The sequence below is a fragment of the Sorex araneus genome, chromosome 9 (assembly GCF_027595985.1).
Source record: "Sorex araneus isolate mSorAra2 chromosome 9, mSorAra2.pri, whole genome shotgun sequence".
Classification (NCBI taxonomy): domain Eukaryota; kingdom Metazoa; phylum Chordata; class Mammalia; order Eulipotyphla; family Soricidae; genus Sorex; species Sorex araneus.
In genome coordinates, this window is record NC_073310.1 from 8,800,261 (window position 1) to 8,821,924 (window position 21,664).

At 46.1% G+C, this 21,664-nt stretch overlaps 1 protein-coding gene across 2 annotated transcripts in view; it reads right to left on the reverse strand.

Annotated features, from left to right (window-relative positions):
* TAOK3 (TAO kinase 3) overlaps positions 1-21,664 on the reverse strand; it is a 216,539-nt gene that overhangs the window by 28,693 nt on the left and 166,182 nt on the right. Inside the window, exons 1-5 of one of the 2 annotated variants that reach the window (XM_055146844.1) lie at positions 20,664-21,012; positions 20,288-20,422; positions 10,475-10,711; positions 7,830-7,958; positions 163-366 (exon numbers count right to left, since the gene is read on the reverse strand). In XM_055146844.1, the coding sequence (XP_055002819.1) occupies positions 163-366; positions 7,830-7,958; positions 10,475-10,660 (519 nt within the window). In that variant the 5' untranslated portion in view covers positions 10,661-10,711; positions 20,288-20,422; positions 20,664-21,012. Of the gene's footprint in view, positions 1-162; positions 367-7,829; positions 7,959-10,474; positions 10,712-20,287; positions 20,423-20,663; positions 21,013-21,664 lie in introns of those variants that run through there. The other variant, XM_004611070.2, reaches the window with a different exon arrangement.

Below are 21,664 nucleotides of genomic sequence, written 5' to 3' on the forward strand. Positions count from 1 at the left end.
AATTCATCTTGCATGTTATTAAAAAAAAAAAATACCTGCTACGTCCTGGGCTAGAGGAGAGTAACTAAGGGCACGGGACGGACAACACAGACACGGCCGTGGTCTTCCAAACGCTTGTGATCTCCTAAGTCAAACGACAATAGTGACAGACGGAATAAATACCTCCCGAATATTCTGCTGCTCCACCTCGTGCCGCTTGATCATTATTTTCCGTTTGAAGAAACGACAGTTTTTGTCGTAGTGCAGTCTCTGCTGAGTGAGGAGGTGGGCTTCCTCCTCAGCCTGTGTGTGCTGCAAGTTTTCTTTATGCTTGGATATCCGCTCCTGCTTTTCCTTCTTGGGTGTGCTATGGTCCTCATTCATCTCCTGCGCACAAGGGAGAACACAGGCGGGTCTCATCAGCAAGGGGCTACTCTGGGGCCGGGCAGTGCTAGGTGAGGTGCTGTGGGAAGCCGGTGCCAACGGGAGGGTCGCCGCGCTCGGCACTGTCCATCTGCACCCACCCCCAACCTTCTTTTGTTTATGTGACTTTTGTGCTACTTCCGATGTTGCACAGGGCTTACTCCTGGTTTAGTGCTCAGGGGATGTTCCCTGCCATGCTCGGAGACTTAGAGGTGACGGGGCCTGAACCCAGGGCTTCTTTGAACGGTTGCCCTCGCCCGTCAACTTTTAAAAATATTAATTAAGAGGGGCTGGAGCAATAGCGCAGCGGGTAGGGCGTTTGCCTTGCACGTGGCCGACCCACCCGGGTTCTAATCCCAGCATCCCATATGGTCCCCTGAGCACCGCCAGGGGTAATTCCTGAGTGAAGAGCCAGGAGTAACCCCTGTGTATCGCCGGGTGTGACCCAAAAAGCAAAAAAAAAAAAAAATATATATATATATATATTAATTAAGAGGGGGGGGCTTGTCAGTTTTCATGTCTCTGGTTTCTGACTCTTAGAGATTTTTACCCACAATCAGTACACACTTCCCGAGTTCCTGTCACGTGACAGGCACAGTGCAAAGCACAAAAATACAGCGGTGAGGGTTGGTGCGGTAGTGCAGCGGGTAGGGCGCTAACTCTACATGTGGCCAACCTGGGGCGGATCCCTGGCATCACAAAGGGTCCCTCGAGTCTGCCAGAAGTGATCCCCAAGTACAGAGGCCACGGTAAGTCCAGAGCACCACCATATGTGGCCCAAACCCCCAAGCCCCGAACAAATAAAAATTCTGATAGTGAGCAAACAAATGTCACTCGTCACTTGTCATCCGGTTGCTCATCGATTTGCTCGAGTGGGCACCAGTAACGTTTCCATTCGTCCCTGACACGTGCCAGTGTAGCCCAATGGCATCTACTAAACAAACGTAGTGTCTATCATTGTGGGGATCTACAGTCTTGAATCGAAAGCAGCACACGAAGAACTGATAGAGGCTATAGAGGTGAAAACTGGGCTCTCTAAGGGTATGCAGTAGGAAATGTCCGACCTTGGGGTTAGAGAGAGAGACAGAGTGTAGGGGTGAGGCCTCGCATCACGGAAACCAGGAACGACCTCTGAGCAGAGAGCCAGGAAGCATCTCTGAGCATTGTTGGGATGGGGTGGGGGGGCAAGCCCCACGCTTTCAAATTAAAAACAATTCTAATTAAAAACAATTCTGATCTTGGGAATAACTAAGCTGAAACTTGAAAATTTTAGTGGTAAAGGAGAGGAAAAAATATTCTGGGTGGAGGGAATAGTATGTGCAAATCGCTTAAGGCAGGTTAATCAAAATGGTGTGATCAGGGCTGGAGTGACAGCACAGCGGGCAGGGGGCCCGCCTTGCACGTGGCTGACACCAGTTTCACCCCTGGCATCCCAAACGGTACCCTCAACCCGCCAGGAGTGGAGAGCCAGGGGTGTAGCCGCAAAACGAAACACAAAAGAAGAGAAAAAGAAAAGAAAAAAGAAAAAAAAAGAAAAGAAAAGAAGGGGCTGGAGCGATAGCACAGCAGGTAGGGTGTTTGCCTTGCACGCGGCCGACCCGGGTTCGATTCCCAGCATCCCATATGGTCCCCCGAGCACTACCAGGGATAATTTCTGAGTGCATGAGCCAGGAGTAACCCCTGTGCATCGCCGGGTGTGACCCACAAACCAAAAAAAAAGAAACTGGTGTCATCAACAAATTGAAAGGAGGCAAGGGTGGCTGAGGGGGGTTTAGACAGGCCGGATCTTTATTTGTTCCTTTTTTATTTTTCTTAGGCAGGACTTTTAGAGGCTTTATTGGCCACGTGAAGGACACCGGCCTTAAGTATGGGAGAAGTGTACTTCATCGGCCGAAGGAACGGAGTCTGAGACCCCAAGCTAGAGAACTGGGCTTACCGGGTAGTGAGAGGTGGTGCTGAGGGGACAGATGAAGGGACACCCTGGGACAGGGGTGGAGGGGAATGGACCGTAGGGGGGGGCTCTGGTGTTGGACACTGTGTGCATAACCCGCAACTGGATCCTTACCACTGATACTACTGTAAATCAGGGTGACAAGATAGAAATAAAAAATCAAAAAAGAGGGCTGGAGTGATAGCACAGTGGGGAGGGCGTTTGCCTTGCACGCAGCCGAGCTGGGTTCGATTCCCAGCATCCCATAGGGTCCCCTGAGCACCGCCAGGAGTCATTCCTGAGTGAAGAGCCAGGGATAACCCCTGTGCATTGCCGGGTGTGACCCAAACAACAACAACAACAACAAAAGATGTAAATATGTGGAGAAAGTAAGATCTTTTCTAAGAAGTACCGAGTATGCCTTATCCAAACTCAGTCTGACCTACCGTACTCGGTTCTTTTTCTCACTTAAATTCTCCTTTAGTTTCTACCACTTACTTTACTCAATGTCTTGTATTATAGCCTTAAGAGACTATTTAGACTATTTCCTCACTTGGTCAAGATGTCCTTGTAGGGGCTGGAGTGATAGCACAGCGGGTAGGGCGTTTGCCTTGCACGCGGCCGACCCGGGTTCGAATCCCAGCATCCCATATGGTCCCCTGAGCACCGCCAGGGGTAATTCCTGAGTGCATGAGCCAGGAATGACCCCTGTGCATTGCCGGGTGTGACCCAAAAAGAAAAAAAAAAAGATGTCCTTGTAAATCAACTTTCCTCTGCCACTGAAGTTTTACGTGAAAGATCTGACTCAGCAAGGGCTGTTTCTAGCCGGGAGTATGCCGGTATCCCGGCAGGAAGGTGACTCACTGCATCCTGCCAAGACTCCACTACGGGCGGGCTTTCTCCTCTACCTGCTACCCCAGATTCACACAAGACTGTGACAAGTCACTGCCAGAGGCTGGGGAGATAGTCTGGGGCTTAGTCACAGCCCTTGCGTGCAGCTGACTCAGATTCTCTCAGATTCTATCCTCAGCATCACAAGGGGTCGCCCTGAGGCCCTCTGGCCCTCCAGGCCCGAGCAGGGCTGCATTCCTGGGCCCCAGCTTTGAAGCATTAGCCAGGCGGGCTACAGATTAGTGGGAGTGACCCTTGGGCCATAAATACACAAATACTACTTGGGAGGCCCATCACACACACACACACACACACACACACACACACACACACACACACAAATGAAGAACTGATTATGTCAAGACCATTTACTATTATTACCTATACCCCTATTATCTGTCATTTGTGGGGCTTAAGTATATCTAGATCTATGAATGCTATTTAAAATAGTCTGAACAAACTTTTTCTTCTGTTTTTTAGGAGGGCTTTTTGGGGGATCACACTCAGCAATGCACGGGGGTTACTCCTGGCTCTGCACTCAGGAATCACCCCTGGCAGTACTGGGGGGGGGGCATATGGGATGCTGGGAATGGAACCCGGGTTAGCCGCGTGCAAGGCAAAGGCACTCCCCACTGTGCTATCCCTCCAGCGCAACTTTTTCTTCTTACGGAGCTATGTTAGCTCTGCACAGCCACCTTGCCGAGACTGTCTGAACTGGAGTTCGGCTCTATGTAATTTTCTATAAGCATGAGAGTTCTTAGCTTAGGCCCGTGGGCTCTTCTCCTAAGAAACCGGAGGACCGTGAGCCAAAGACAGCCTTGTTCAGTGGGGAGCTGGTGGTGCCCTACGGAGGCGTCTGCAAAGACAGAGCTCATGCAATCTCTGGGTATCTCAGGGCGACAAAAAGTCAAACCAGTAACAGTTACCAAGTCTGGTCTGCAGAGTATGAGTGGACACAGGGGGCTGGAGATACGAATGCGTTCATGGCTGAGAAGATTTCAAAATTTCTTGCTGAAAAGTCGACTATTATTGTTATCATTATTTTTTGGCTTTTTGGGTCACACCCGGTGATGCTCAGGGGTGACTCCTGGCTCTGCACTCAGGAATGACTCTTGGCGGTGCTCAGGGGACCCTATGGGATGCCGGGGATCGAACCCAGGTTGGCTGCGTGCAAGGCAAATACCTTCTCCACTGTGCTATCGCTCAGGCCCCTCAGGACTATTTTTATGACCAGCCATATCTTAAGAAAGTGGGTTATATGTCTCTGTTGCCCGGTTTTCTAGATTTTAAAGTGTCAGAGACTTTCTATCTAGGCAGTGAGGGTACATACCTTTTTTTCTTTTTTCTTTTTTTTGGGCGGGGGTCACACCCAGCGATGCTCAGAGGTTACTCCTGGCTTTGCACTCAGGAATTACTCCTGGCGGTGCTTGGGGGACCATATGGGATGCCAGGGATCGAACCCGGGTCAGCCGCGTGCAAGGCAAACGCCCTACCCGCTGTGCTATCGCTCCGGCCCCCAAACCTTTCTTTCTTTTTCTCCTTCCCTCCCTCTCTTCCTCTCACTCCGCCCCCTTCTCTGGTTTTTGGGCCACACAAATCAGTGCTGAGGGACCACTCATGGCGGGCACCATGTGGGGTACTGGGAATTGAACCCAGGTCAGCCACATGCAAGGCAGGCGCCTTCCCCACTGTACTATCTCTTCTGGCCCTCTCAGAGACCATTTTTTTCTTACAGGCGCAACAATTACCAGTGGCTTATTTGGGTAGAGTAAAAATATCCTGCGGCACACCCAGCCCAGTGGCGTTCACTTCATAATTAGGAGCGGAACCTTGCTAGGGCCCATAATATTAAGTTCCAAGTTAGAATATGAACTCAAATGAATAATTTCGTATATTAAAACAATGCCTCATATTTAATTTTATTAAAACGTAATACATTAGCACTCTAGGGATAAGAAATCCTTCGTTTAATGAGAAGGAAGGTCTGTGGAATTGCAGGCAATTCAACAATAAATGCCCGTAAAAAGAAATAAGGAAGGGGCGAGAGAGCAAGTTCAATGGGCCGAGTACCCTTGGCACGCAGGAAGCACGGAAGAGATTCTTGGCTTTCTGGGTACGACTGGGAGCAGGGCCTGATGAGCACTGAACCCTGGAGAAGCCCTTGGGTGTGGCACCCAAAGCTAAATAAATCAGTAAAATAAAAGCAGAGCCGCGAAGAAAAGTTAGATTCTAGATCAAATCTCGATTCCGCAGACAGACCAAGTCTACTTGTTTTTTTTTTTTTTTTTTTTTTGCTTTTTGGGTCACACCCGGCAATGCACAGGGGTTACTCCTGGCTCTGCACTCAGGAATTACTCCTGGCAGTGCTCAGGGGACCCTATGGGACGCTGGGACTCGAACCCGGGTCGGCTGTGTGCAAGGCAAACGCCCTACCCACTGTGCTATCACTCCAGCCCCAGACCAAGTCTACTTGGGGTCTTCAAGCAAACACTCATGAATCATTTATTCACTGACTCCATCTGCTCAAGTACCACACACAGTGATTCAGGCAGAAGCATTAAAAAAAAAAAAAGACAATTTCTGCTTCTGCTCTTACTGCTTACTAGCAGGATAAGCAAGATAATAGCTCATCTAATCGATAAAAAAAAAAATGTGTATCTGAAAACTAGTGTTATAAAGCCTGTGGTTGAGGCAGTCAGGGAAGACTTCCCTGGGGAAGTGATATTTAAATTAAGATACTAATGAACACTCCTAAATCTGAGAAGAGTAAGAATTAACCGCAGAGTTACGGGATAGGAAGGACTGGGGGTGGGAGAGCTTCTTGGCAAGGGGAAACTGTCTGGATGAGCACAGGGCGTGGAGCAGGGTGGAAGCTCGTGGAAGTCCACGCATCTGAGAACACAAAGCTGAGTGTGTGGAGAGGTGGGGGCGGGGCCCAGGGTACGGTGGGGCTGGCTAAGAAGCCGGCGGCACACTCCGGGGGTGACGTCTAGAATTTTGAGCTATCCTGGGGTCAAGGGGAGGCAGCGGATGTCAAGGCCTAGGGCATAAGGCAGACTATGGTGTGACGAGAGTGCTGGCTGACTGTGGGGGACAGACTGTGTGCGGGCAAGAATGGTCACAAACAGGCCGAGGGTTCTAGAAGGGGGAGGTGCAGCAGCACCTGGGATTGTGTTAGAAAAGCATATTTTCTTTTTTTATTTTTGGGTCACACTGGCGATGCTCAGGGGTTACTCCTGGCTCTGCACTCAGGACTTACTCCTGGTGGTGCTCGGGGGACCCTATGGGATGCCGGGGATTGAACCCGGGTCGGCCGCGTGCAAGGCAAAGGCCCTCCCCGCTGTGCTATCGCTCCAGCCCCCAAAAAACATATTTTCAAACTCTACTTGGACCCGCTGATTAAGAAAAATCCCAGATGGGGCTGGAGCGATAGCACAGCGGGTAGGGCGTTTGCCTGGCACGCGGCCGACCCGGGTTCGAATCCCAGCATCCCATAGGGTCCCCTGAGTACCGCCAGGGGTAATTCCTGAGTGCAGAACCAGGAGTAACCCCTGTGCATCGCCGGGTTTGACCCAAAAAGCAAAAAATAAAAAAGAAAAATCCCAGATGAACTAGCCATCTTTTCTTGAGTTGGGGAACTCCCCCGCAACGGTGCTCAGGGGACCCCGGGTGCCACTCCCAGTGATACTTGGGCAACTAGGCCAGTGGGTCAGTGTTAGGGTCCGAGTAGTGAACCTTCTCTGGCCCTGCTGCACTGGGGACCATCAGGACCAGCTGGTGCTGATTAGGTGCCTCCAGGGCCACACCCCAAAATACTGGGGGACCCACCCGGTGGTTCTCAGGGGAACTCAAGGGTTATATATCCAGTGATATTCAAAAGGCCATTGTGATGTTGGGGATCAAACCAAAGCCTTGCATGCACCCTAACTCCTAACTCCTGCACTATCTACCAACCCAATCTTTGATTTTTTTTATTTCTTTGTTGTTTTTCTGTGGGGGGACACATACAGTGGTGTTGGACTGGAGTGATAGCACAGCGGGTAGGGCGTTTGCCTTGCACATGGCTGACCTGGGTTCGATTCCTCCATCCCTCTCGGAGAGCCTGGCAAGCTCCCCGTGGCATACTCAATATGCCCCAAACAGTAACAAGTCTCACAATGAAGATGTTACTGGTGCCCGCTCAAGCACATCAATGAACACGGGACGACAGTGCGACAGTGCTAAAGTGATGCTTAGGGATTACTCTTAGCTCAGTGCTCAGGGGTCCCTCCTAGTGGGCATCAGGTTGAACCCGGGTCAGCTGTGTGCAAGGCAATCCCTGCTGTACTAGTAATCCAATATCTTAAAATGTGCATTTAGATCATTTGAACTCTAATGTCTGGTTTAAGAATCAGATTACCGAATTCAGACGACCAAGCAGTGGGGACCAACGTGTGAGGCAGTGAACAACTGGGCTAAGAGGAAAAATAAGGACAGTGGGACAGTGGTGGAGGGTCTTGAGCATTTTGGGGCTAGCGGGGGGAATAACCTGTACCTCAATACCATAAACGTCAACACTGTAACCGTTCTAATAATAACGTGTTCATACAAATATGTGTAATCTTACCTCTTTTATTTTTTCCTTACAAATCTTATACTGCTTCTTCTGACTTTCTAAGAAAGTTGTCAAATCTTTCTTCTGCTGGGCCAAGATCTGTTGCTGGAACTTCTTCTCATCTGCTGCAGCTACCTTTGCCTGGCAAAATAGTAACAGGCGCAAGCTGAAATCCAGTATTCCTCACACAGAGCTCAGCGTGTCCCAGTGCCCCCACGTATTGAAAGAGTCCAGGAGTGCTGAACCATATATTTGTCAAACAATCGATAAGACACTAAAGAAATATCTTTTGATTCTCTTGTATATCCAAAAAACCCAGAAATTTCACCATAAAAATATTGCCCGTGAGAAAAAATAGGAACATAAATCATAAAAATTTTAATTTTTAAGTACAAAAAGTACATGGGGCAAGAGGGGGAACAAGAGCTATAATAAAACACCTTATTATATTGTGGGTAACCCAAAGATTAAATAATAAAAACAGACAACTATGGCTGGCCAGTTTTATCCCAAGAATCAAATGTCAACTAATTATTTCAACTATAATATTTCCTGGGGGGGGGTCATTTTTTTATATAATATGCAAAACGAATGGCATCTTTTGTTCTCTTAGGTATCTGCTATAGTCCACAGCAGTCAGAGACCAGGATATTTTGGGGACTCCTCAGTGGATAATTCAGAGCAAACATAACTTAGCATCGACTCCTGGGGGCCAGAGAGGTAGTGAGACAGGTAGGAGTCTTGCCCTGCACATGGTTGACCAAAATTTGATTCCCCAAACCCCATATGGTCGCCTGAGCCCTGCCAGGATGTGATTCCTTCGTGCAGAGCCAGTAGCAAGCTTTGAGCATCACTGGGTATGGCCTCAAAGCAAAAACCAGTATACACATATACATACATGTATATATATATACATATATATATACACACAAACATATATATGTATACACACACATTGACTCCTAAAAGTGACTAAATCTAGCTTTCAGGGGAACTGTTAGATGAAGCACATGTGTAAGGATGAATAAGGAGGGACTAGGCTTCATGATTCTTTTTCATGTAATTTTTCACTTTTCCTTCACATTATCAAATATTTCTTTTTTTTTTTTTCTTTTTGGGTCACACCCGGCGATGCACAGGGGTTGCTCCTGGCTCTGCACTCAGGAACTACCCCTGGCGGTGCTCAGGGGACCATATGGGATGCTGGGAATCGAACCCGAGGAGTCGGCCGCGTGCAAGGCAAACGCCCTACCCGCTGTGCTATTGCTCCAGCCCCTCAAATATTTCTTTTTGGAATCTTTCTGATCAATTTCATCAGCATCACCCCTGTCTGGCCAGCTGCCTTGTAGGCTGACGACAAAGAAGCAGTAACGCTGCTTCTACACTTCTGATGTTTCTGCCGTGTGGAACGAGGCATCTGAATTCTGAAACCTCCACTGACCTCCTGTCCCTGGCCACTCTGTTTGTTCAGCGCTGCTTTTCACACTTTTATGGTGGCGGGGAAAAAAAAAAACAAACTGGTTTAGCACTGGCAGTCTGGTAAGCAAGTTGTTCAATTTTATTTATATATATGTGTATATATATAAATTAAATATATAAATATATATAATTAAATATATGTAGTTTGCTTTTGAGCCACCTGCAGCAGTGCTTAGGGGTTACTCCAGGCTCTATGTCTAGGGCAAACTCCTAGTTCTGCACTCAGGTTTCCTTTATATGCAAGTCCCCTTTTCCCATTTAACATTTATCAGAAATAAAGGTGATTTGGGGCTGGAGCGATAGCACAGCGGGTAGGGCGTTTGCCTTGCACGCAGCTGACCCGGGTTCTATTCCCAGCATCCCATATGGTCCCCTGAGCACCGCCAGGGTTAATTCCTGAGTGCAGAGCCAGGAGGAACCCCTGAGCATCGCCAGGTGTGACCCAAAAAGCAAAAAAAAAAAAAAAAAAAAAGAAATAAAGGTGATCAGTATTTGGATTCTCTTTCCTACCCTCTCACGGATTTTCTAAAACAATCAGTTTAGCATCTGCCTGGGGGGAAAGATATTTCCTAAGAGACCCAAGCAAGAGCCAGATGACCCCTTGCTGCCACCTGCTCAGGCGCCCTCCGCGAGTCCAGTCAGCTGTGGGGACAGGGCCGGACACCCGCGAGGGGAACTCTGCACCCAGCAACTTTCTTTTAAGCAGCACGTGGGAGTGGCAGGCAGAGTCAGGGCAGCGGCGCTCTGAGGGGACAAACCCATCTTGCTGGCACCCTTGTTCCCATCAAGGTTCTGAGGACCCGCAGTCCCTCGACAAGAATGCAATAGACCACTGGGGCTGGAGCGACAGCACAGAGGGGAGGGCGTTGGCCTTGCACGCCGCCGACCCCGGTTCCACCCCCGGCATCCCATAGGGTCCTCTGGGCACCGCCAGGAGTGATTCCTGAGTGCAGAGCCGGGAGTCACCCCTGTGCATCTCCGGTGTGACCCAAAAAGCAAAAAAAGAAAATAAAGATAAACAAAAAGAATGCAATAGACCGTCAGTGGCTAGTTTCTCTTTCCACGACCATTCGAAGCAGCTCAGCCAAACCTGGAGCAACGCCCCCGCCCCCTCCCCCCGCACCCCTCCCTGCTTCCAGGGCTCCACCGGCTGGAGCCGGCGCTGTGCACACACTGACCTCCTTTTCGATGATAGCCACTTGCTTCTTGGCCAGCTTCTCCAGCTCGATGGACGAGTTGTTGGCGTGCGTCTCCACCTCCTTCTGGAGCTTGAGGCGGTGCTCGTCCATCTCGGCCTTCAGCTTGTTCTCCAGGGCGATCAGCTGCTTCTGGTGCTGGCGCCGCATCCGCTTATAACCTGACATCTGTTCCCGCAACTCGTTCTCCTGCTCATGCTCATGGATCTGCCGTGTAACCTGATTTGGGTTAGGGAACACGGCCTCGGTGAGCGCCAAGAGACACGACTTCCGGCAAAGCGCAGGGAACTCTCCGGCACAATGTGCTAGTGTGACCCTCACTGTCAAGTTTCCCTCCCGATTCCTGAGCTGTATCCCGGGCTGGGTTCTTTATGTATATACCTTATCACCAATGTTAACAGCTATATCATTCATTCATTCATTCGTTCGTTCATTTTTAATTCATTCGCGAGGTAGGGCTCATCAAGTCCATTTCACAGATGAAGCAATTGAGGCGTGAGGCGATTTATGTCTTCATTCAGTTAAAATACATTTAGATCTATTTTGACACAGTGGTAAATACACGGTGTCTGTCACCCCACAGTCCTCTCTCCCTGTCTATGGACGAGAAGTAAGTCTTTTTTCCAAACTTTTTAAGCTCTATTCAAAACTCCTACGGCCGATCGAGGTGACACGTCTACTGAGAAGCACTGGGACTCCGACCCCTTCTGTTTGACCGCCGAGACACGCCACGACTTCTACAGCACCACAGTTTCCCAATCGTGCTGCTGTGGGCCATGAGCCAGACCGCTCTTTGTTTGGAGGGGCTGTCCTGTTCGTTTCAGGGTACTCAGCAGCGTGCCTGGCCTACCCACTAGATGCCAGTGGCCCCTCTCAACTTACGACAACCCAGTGTCTGCCGGGGCCTGGAGAGATAGTCCAGAGGGTACACAGAGAACTTGCTCTGAGGGCAGCTAACCCGGCTTCAGCCCCCAGATCGACATGGTCCTCCAAGCACGTGCAGAATGACACTTGGGCAGAGCCAGGAGGAAGTCCTGAGCAACGCCAGGTGTGCCCAGCCCCCAGCCCACTCCCCACCCCAAAATGAAAAACAAACTGCAGACACTGTCAAATGTCTTTTGGGAAGAGGGACGGCATTTCTCGAGTCGAGATCTACTACACTCTATCAAAACTGCTTAGTTTCTTTTTTGTTTTTTTTTTTTTCTTTTCGGCTCACACTCGGCAGTGCACAGGGGTCACTCCTGGCTCTACACTCAGGAATTACTCCTGGCGGTGCTGGGGGACCATATGGGATGCTGGGAATAGAACCTGGGTTGGCTGCGTGCAAGGCAAACGCCCTCCCCGCTGTGCTATCACTCCAGCCCCCTTAGTTTTTTGTTTTTAAAGACTGAGTCTTCAACAGTCATGGGGATTTTGAATAGAACTGAAAAAGTTTGAACAAAATTGACTTCTAATTCATAGTCATGGAGAGAGGACTGTGGCGTGACAGTCACATTCCCTCTTTTTTTTTTTTTTTTTTGCTTTTTGGGCCACACCTGGCGATGCTCAGGGGTTACTCCTGGCTCTGCGCTCAGGAATTACTCCTGGCGATGCTTGGGGGACCATATGGGATGCTGGCAAACGCCCTCCCCGCTGTGCTATTGCTCCAGCCCCACATTCCCTCTTTTTAAATCAGATCCTTCCTCGCCTTTCCCAAGCAAAGAGCTGTTAGCAGACTGTCCTAGAACTACTTGCTCTTCTCCTGAAGAAGAGAGAGCAATCCTCTGGTTTCGGGAATGGTAACTTTCATCAGCAATCCTTCCTTCAATCCTGGCTCTGCTGAATACGCAACAAACTGGACTGCCAATGTAAAGTCCGCCACCTAGGTCCGATTTAGCTGGGCCTGATATTGCAGTCCTTCCTCCAATTTATCAACCCCCCCTTTTTATTTTTAAATCTTGCTGTTAAGATTCTCTGTCCATCTCTTCTTTCTCATCTTCCTGTTTTAGAAAAAAATCAATTACAAAATTATAATTTGAGGGGGCTGGAGTGATAGCACAGCGGGTAGGGCGTTTGCCTTGCACGCAGCCGACCCGGGTTCGAATCCCAGCATCCCATAGGGTCCCCTGAGCACCGCCAGGGGTGATTCCTGAGTGCATGAGCCAGGAGTCACCCCTGTGCATTGCCGGGTGTGACCCAAAAAGAAAAAGAAAAATTATAATTTGAGTTTTGTCACCTAAGTAATTTAGTCACACTTCTTCAACCTAACCATCAAACAACTTTGGGTTTTCTTTTTGTCTTTTGGCAACACCCAGCGGTGTGGAGGAGGGCTTACTCCTGACACGGTGCTCCGGGGTCTCTCCCGGTGGGGTTCGGGGTACCCTACGGGGTGCCAGGGCTCTCACCGGGACTCCTGCCTGCAAGACAAGTGCCTTACCCACTGGACTACCGCTCTGGCGCCTCAAACAAGGGTTTAGCCTGTTTGGCTTTGGGCCACACCCGGCAGTGTTCAGGGCTCAGTCCTGGCTCTGTGCTCTGGGATTAGACTTGGTGGTCCTGGGGGCACTATCTGTGGGGACGCTGGAGATCAGGCCGCATGCAGACCCCTGTACTATCTCCTCAGCCCGGCACTCTCTCTCTCTCTGGCCAGTCCTCAAAACAAGTTTTTCAGGAAAACGCCCTGCTGCTAATTCTCTCTACTATTTTCAGTTTATGGGCCAAAGTGCAGCTTGCACAAAGAACATTCTGTTTCTCCACTCTTCTGACCAGGTGGTCCCCGCGTACGAGGCCGAGTCCTTCCGATCGGAGAGTGCGGTTCCGTAACTGGAGAGTTTGATCAAAGTGCACCGTTAAACATTAGCCGAACTTTGAAACCTTTCCAGCGGAAACTGACACTAGCATTCAGATCTAGTTCTCTTTCCTAGAGGACAATCCCCTTTAACGGGCTGGAGAATAACAGCGAAAGTTACTTCCAGACCCCCCCGGAAAGGGTAGCATCACCAAAGAGCCGTTTCACACTCCAGAGAAAATAATCTCGTCTGTTATCACAATCATGGATATTTAAAAAAAAAATACGCATTAGCTCATGATAAAGAGAAGAAAGTAGTTTAAATATGGATAGATGTATATTTCACTTCCTCACACTTGTACCTTCCTGAGATTCAGCTGTAGGGACAAAACAATTCCAATGAACAGAAAAGACATGATTTTGATCTTTCTAAATTTACCCTTTCTATTTATTTATTTATTTATTTATTTTAAAATGGGGCAATAAAGTATTCTGGAGATACGTTTTATCTATATACTTCTTCTTTCTTAGCTTATTACTCCATCTTTGTCATATTGCCAAAACTGGGTGTCACCCTCTCAAGCGATCACAATATATATTTCAAAGACCTCGCCGGGGGAGTGTCTGATGGGCATGTGGTCAGGAAAACGGTCTCTGCGTGGTCATTTCCCTCAACGAAGCATCCCGAAGAGAAATTAGAGATGCCTTGTGTCAAAAGTTTCTATCTGGCGGGCCAGAATGATAGTACAGTGGGGAGGATGTTGGCTTTGCATGGGGCCAACCCGGGTTCAATCCCCCACCTCCCCTATGTCCCCTGAGCCCGCCAAGAGTGATCCCTGAGTGCAGAGCCCCGGGATGGCCCAAGACAAAGAAAATTTTCTGTCTGAATCCATGGCTGAGCCCGTGAAGAGGAGATCCTAGTACAAAGCTCAGGGTATTTCCACTGTATCTCACTAGACACCACTGTCCGTCCAATAGCAATGCTTGGCTTTTTAAATACTTCCCCTAATTTGAATAACCACCTTATCAATCACTTCATATCTTTTGCTTGTTACAAGCAAATTTTCTAAATTTCCAATTAATTCTTTTTTAGAACTTTAAAATGCTATGCTCAAGCCAGGTAGGACGTTACACAAAAGAATAAACAGATGTTTCCTTCATGAAGTCTAACATGGAATATGTAAAAACCATGTTAACACAGTCATGTATGCCTCTGTGCTTGGAATTTATCCTGTATTTCTTTAAAATACACTATTGGTCAAGAGAACAAAAATAGCTCATGACTTTTACCACTCAGAACAGTTTACAATTTGCTTTCATACAAAATTTACCTGTTGTTGTTATTGTTATTATTATTATTATTATTTTAATAAAATCTGGGATTGGAAGTAAGGTCCTCTGACTCTTGAATTGCCTGAGAAAACCCACATCACTGAGGCAGAGAGGAATGAGTCACGGTGGGAGTCGCCTAGTTAAGGAAAGTGTAGTGACACAGTTTCCACAACGCTAGCCTCAAAAAATGTGACCAGGGGCCGGAGCGATAGCACAGCGGGTAGGGCGTTTGCCTTGCACGCGGCCGACCCGGGTTCGGTCCCCGGCATCCCATATGGTCCCCCAAGCACCGCCAGGAGTGATTCCTGAGTGAAGAGCCAGGAGTAACCCCTGAGCATCGCTGGGTGGGACCCAAAAAGAAAAAAAAAAAAAAAAGTGACCAACTAAAGGTGGGCACAATCATCTTGTCCAGCCAGCATGCTGCCTGGAGATGACCCCTTGCTCTCTCCCCAACTATCTGTGGGCCAACGGCTTCTGGCAGTTTCTTAATACGTGAAGGGACCCTCCAGGTCAACTTCCACAGGGGACTGGTGCATGGAAAGGTTCATTATGTGTTGATTTGCTTCCTTCCACCAAGCCCTGAGTAATAGGTATCTCTTTTCCCCCTCACTCAGTATTTCTGATGACTGGGGGGAGGGGCACATATTAAAAGTGAATTCAAGAGAAAGGACAAGTTTAAAAATAAATCTGAGCTTCTTCCCTAGTTGTGGATTTCTGAATCTGGATTATTAACAATTTTATATACCTGGAATAATATACATATACATGGGCTCAGAAGCATATATATATATGTATATATGAGCCAGAAAGAAGGACTGAATTTGTTTTAGAAGTTTCTGTAGTCATTCCATTATATCTTATTTAATTTTAGTAATGTTTGGCCCATAACAAACCACTTCAAGTGATAGTGCAGTGGATAGGGTGTTTGCCTTACCCTGGCCGAACTGGGTTTTATTGCTGGAACCTATATGGTCTCCTGTGCCCAGTGGGAGTTATCCCTGAGAGCAGAACCAGGAGTAAGCCCTGAGCACCACTGGCTGTGGCCCCCAAATCAAAATAAAAAAACAACAAAAACCCCCACTTCATCCAAAGTGTGCTCTAAGCAACCTACTGAACTCAGAGGCTGATGATGTTACTATTTTAAGATTCGAGTCAACTTACAAGATTTATAGAATTTAGTCATGTAGGCTGGGCATACTGGATACTACAATTGAAAAAACTATTATTAGCAATAATCTTAGTCAGATTAAGAAGTTAAATAAGAGAAAAGATGTAATATTTTGATAAGCATCTCTGATACACTATTGAGGAGAAAGCCACATTTTCAAGCATTTAGAAACAAACTGGGTTCATGAGAGGTTAAAAAGCAGTATTTTACTGCTGAGATGCTAACATTTTTATTCTAGTCTATCAAACTCATTTAAGTAAAAACCTTCACAAGTAGATGAATAATCAGTTTATATTTTTAAAATGTGAAAGGAAGACTCCATTTTTATCTGAGTTTTTCTACTGTCTCTAGTAAAATCAAGGTAAAATAATTTATATTTAAATGGGTTAGAACAGTCATTTTTTACTATGTAATTTCTTAGCGATTAAAAAGTCAAAGTAGGGATCACTAAGAAAATGATGGCTGGAGGAACCAGTTGGGATGGGAGATGCATGCTGAAAGTAGATAATGGGCCAAACATGATGACTTCTCAGTGTCTGTGTTGCAAGCTAGAATGTGCAAAAGTAGAGAGAGAGTATGGGGAATATTGTCTGCCATGGAGGCAGGGGGAGGGTGGGAAAGAGGGGAGTATACCCAGGATATTGGTGGTGGGGAATGTGCACTGGTGGAGGGATGGGTGTTTGATCATTGTGTGATTGTAACCCAAACAAGAAAGCTTGTAACTATCTCACCATGATTCAAAAAAAAATAAAAAAAAAAAAAGAAAAAGAAAAAGTCAAAGTAGAGGCTGGAGCGATAGCACAGCGGGTAGGGCGTTTGCCTTGCATGTGGCCGACCTGGGTTCGATTCCCAGCATCCCATATGGTCCCCCGAGCACCACCAGGAGTAGTTCCTGAGTGCATGAGCCAGGAGTGACCCCCGTGCATCGCCCGGTGTGACCCAAACAGAAAAAAAAAAAAAAGTCAAAGTAGCTTTATCTACCTTGCTCTAATGTGAAACCTAACATCAATTCACCTGTGTAGAAAGAACACTGCATTCTAGCACGGGTTACTTCAAAAGCCCAAAAGCTGCAATTTCTGTTAGGCAGGGCTTTGAAACTCTTCATACTGACATCTACTATGGGAAAAGAGGACACGATGAAATTTTAAGAAGAAATGACAGATATAACAAAAAAAAACAGCTGAAAAACTCTCAACTGTGTCATTAAGTGAATCAGAATATTAAGATTTCACACACAAAACCAAACAAAAACACCACCATCCATGGAAGACGCATCTCCAAGGCCCAAGAAGCCAGGTGGATAATTCTGAAGGTCTATATAAACAATTCCTCACTCGAGATGCCCCATCGGCCCACGATGAAGTTTCTTATAGAAGAGAAGCCGATAAAATTAAAATTTTATGAAATCCCCTTCCTCCTTCTTGGTTCCTGAAACAAGGTGAGATATAGTCTCTGTCCTGAATAATTAGAATAAACTAATTATAATTCTAAAGTTTCCTCAGGTACCAAGGTTTGCGGCCCTCGCTTTTCCTTTGTTTCAAATGCAATTGTGCAGTAATGCATACTGTCATAAAAAATCTCAGTGCTTCAGTGCCAAAGCGGTAAAGCTAGCTAGCAGTAAAAATTTGTAGCCCATGGGCTTCATACACTTGTCAATAAGCCCCATTCCAAAGCACTATGTAGAAAGAAATGTTAAAGGAAAAAGTCACAAAACTGGGCCTCTTTTAGTCTGACATAGGAAAGGGGGCAGAAAAGTTCATGATAAGCCATATATTTTTTTTTTATTAGTTTGCAGGTGTATTTAAAATACACACTATCACTCACTGAAAAAGTCATTTCTAAACTTCTATTTCTCTTCTTACTGCTTACTTTGGATTACTCTGTGGCTTTTTAGAAATTATGCCAGGAGATTGTAAAGGAAAAACAAAACCCAATCAAGTAAGTCAACATAGTATCGCTCCCTACGAGGGAGAAGAAATTTTAACAATAACTTGATTATTTCATAAACCAGACCTTTGCTTTCATACTTTTATGCCACTTAAAATAATTTTGGTAATTTTCACTTGGGCTGGGAGTCATGAAAAATATTAAGAATTGTGATATATATATTTTTTGAAATTACCTTTACATATTTATGATATTCCAGTGTCCTGGTTTATATATTCCCATTAGATTAGTCCTTAAAATTATACAATGGGTGGCTCAACTGTAGCATTGATAATCTGCACAAAAATATCCCTATTGGCAGATTGTCCTAACCAGGACCCAAACCCACAACCTCAGACTTATCTCTTGTGACACCCCCACTCCAAGTCATGAGCTACACATACCACTGAATTTTGATAAATTCCCATCCATGGTAACGTGACCCCTTGAAGGGTCATCTGTAGAGATAGTTCATGGAATACAACTTATTATGTGGTTCAAGTCCCAGCTTATCAGGTGCTCAGTCTGAGGCTGGATACAGGGGCAGGGCCCGGGGAGCAAATCAGGAGTCTACCACCGAGACTTGTCTCTAAAAGGGCATCCATGAAGCCCGGAGGAGATCCCGGGGTGCGTGAGGGCATTTCCCACTGCAGTGAGGAGGCCTAGTCCCGACGCCGCCACATCATCCAGAGAGAGGAAGACTCTGATGGCTGATAATGCACAGGGCAGCCATGAATGAGTCCACAAACGCCAGCAGGGAGAGCATCCTGGCATGGCAGTAGTAAGCTCTTCCTGGGAGTAGGAGGTCATGAATATATGATGTGGGAAGGAGGGTGTGGCAAGGGAAAAAAAAAAAAAAAGAACCTGTCCCAGCTGAGGACAATTCACTTGGTTAACGTCTCCTTCCCACCCAAAACCTGCGGATGGTGCTGTGACTCCCGGTGGCTTCCTCATTTCCCCTTTCATCTCAACATGCACGGGGCTGCTTAAGGCATGAGTCTTGCAAGAGTCCGTGTTAAGTAGTAACATTCCATAAATACTAGAATTACTTTTTCAGTTAGCATGACATCAAGATATTATTTTATAGTTTTAGGATGCTTTATGTAGACCCAGAAGTGTGCTTTTTCATTTTTTTTCTTTTTCCTTTCCTTTTTTTTTTTTTTTTTTTTAGGGGCTTAACAATCGTGAGCAAATAGAGTGGACATTTTATGATCTCTGTTACACAGGATGGTATCAATTTAAAATGAAAAGCTGTCTATTCGAGAGATCACAAAGAAACTTCTAATAAAGGAATTTATCAGCCAGCTTATTTACAAGCAGCCTAACGTGAAATTATTTCCTTTTTTTCCACCCAGAAGAAGACATGGCACTTAGAGAGGGGCTTTTACTTCCATTTTCCTTCTATTTGGATCTCTAAAGATCAGAATGCAGCCTCAATTCCAGATGTAATCTGAGACTTCAAGACACAAGAAATCAAAGTGGAAATCAGGTTTTTTTTTTTTAAAAAAAAAATAGGGCAAGAAAAAATAATCATTTCTGGGTCGGCCTCGGATGATGTCATCGTGGGTTCTAAATGTAATAGCCAGGCCGTGTACACTAACTCTTGCTGCCCATGTGACCTCTAACATCCAGGGGGGCAAAAACAACTCATATTTCAATAATTTTTTGGCCGAGAAGGGAGATTCGGAGGCAAAAGATTAAAGAGAGTTTAGAGTGCCAAGGGTGGAAGGATGTGGGTGTGTGTGTGAGCGCGCAGGCGCACGCGTGGGGGCCCACGGGGAGGAGGCATGAAAACTAACTCTTCCAGCACACACCCCTTTTGCTACTACAAGGGCACCCAGCACTCACATTTGCAATAGTAAAAATGCTGAAGGATCCTACAGTATCTTTCCTTCCCCGACCCATCCCTATCCTTCCCTACACAACCTTTATGGCTTTATTGGTGCCAGGAAATGCTTCAGGGGTTAAATGGGGAAGTGCAGGCACTACCATTGTTGCGATAGATAAATAAATGAATGAACCAGAACGAACCAGCAATCCATCCCTGGGAAGCCAGTATCTTATTTTCTACAATTAATATATATATTAGCCAGCAACCATTATATTTCAAAATAGGCTATTTTATCTTTTGAGGTGTAGGTATACATTTCAGACATTCATGCATCTATACAAAAAAGAAGCAGAGTACCCTGCATACACATACATCAATTAAAAAAAAAATTTTTTTTTGCATGATTATCTCAATGAAAAGACAAACAGCTTTTTTTTAAAAAAAATGGAAAGGTTAGCAACTTAATCTGAAAGGCCTTTTATTTTGCACATACAGCACATATAAATACACACACACACACACACACACACACACACAAAAGATTTTTTTAAATTTTCCATGCTATAGACAATGCTAAAATATCTGAGATCAGGTTGCTATGCCAACAGATTTTTTTTTTTCCTAAAATGAATAAAATTATTAGGAGGGAGAAAACATTCTTGACTCTTTTCCTCCCATCCATGAAGCCGAGAGAGGCTCAGGGAGGGCGAGAGGCTGCCAGATGGGGAGGAGGGAAAGGAAGGGAAGGTGGGTAGAGGGGTGTTTGCTTACCAAAGATGCTGATTTGATCGTGGCAAAGCGCTCTCGGTTCCGGTAGCGGAGGGCCTGGCTCTGAACTGACGGGGTAGGCCGCGGCTCAGGCCTGGGATCGCCGTGGCCCGCCTCATCCCTTATGAATACATGATCCTGCAGAAATGGATAAAAACAAGGAGAAAGTCCAGCTGTGCTCTTTCAGTGCCGGCTGCCTCTCTCTCACCCCTCTTTCTGCACAAGCACTGCTGTTTGAAATGCATAGTTTAGCTCTCTGCTAGTCCCCGCAGCTCCCACGGTACAAAATGAATAAGCAACACATTGCAGCCTTCAGTTAGGAATGTCAGCTGATCGCTAGTGGGATGCCTTCTGAATCCCGGGCAGGCTTTTTCTTTACCTCCAGAATTACATATATGCAAAAGAAAAAAAGAAGAGAAAAAACAATGCCATGTACAGACTCCTTAGCACAGTTTGCTTGAAACGCTGTAACCAAATAATTCCTTTAAAAATGTCATGTCCACGTCTAGCAAGGAGGATGCTGGTTGCTTTTAACATAAAAGCGAGCCTCCGCCTCATTCCCTTGAAAGGTCTGCTTTCTCAATTTGATTTTATTTGAGCTTGGTTCGGAAGGATCATCGTTCTGCCTACAACCAGTGGAGGCTTGTAATGAACTGCCTCTCTGTCTTGTGCTGGGAAGATTCGGCAGTCACTGAGGGATCCTGCTTTCCAGTCATGATCGTACACAGTTCTAGCACCTTCTCTCTACAGCTTCTGAAAGGATTTTTTTTTTTTTTTAGATTTAAAGAGACAGGCATGCAATTTCCAGCAAACGCTACTTTCACAGATTCTTCCTCAACTCAGTCTCTGTATGCTCACCGGAGTGAGTGAGGCTGCAATTTAGTGTCCTTGACTTGGTTCATTAAATCTGCATTTCTTGATAGGCGATGATAATTAATCTTATCACAATGTCCAGTGAAAAAAATAACCTTCCCTGGAAGGGTAATAATGGATGTTCCTTAAATGCAACTGAAATGACTTTTAAAGAAAACCTTTCAAAGGTTGATGCTTTTCTCCATAAAAGATAGTAGCTCTAGTCCTTCATAAACAATTATAATAAATAATTAATAACTGAAAATATATACATCTATGGGGGATTTTAAAATAGTATATGATTAGGATGGGGAGGGAGGAATAAATTCTCTTATTGCCATGGGGGTTGAAGAGAAATAATATGTAAGAATCCTGGTTTGCATTTTTTTTTTCTGTGTGATCATTTTCATTTGCTCCTAATTGTTCCTTCCTTCTCAGGAAACAAACTTAAAGTGGTTTAGAAAATACAAAATTTCATTAAACAGTGTCAAAAAATATTAAAAATCAAGACACACACATTTCTTTAAG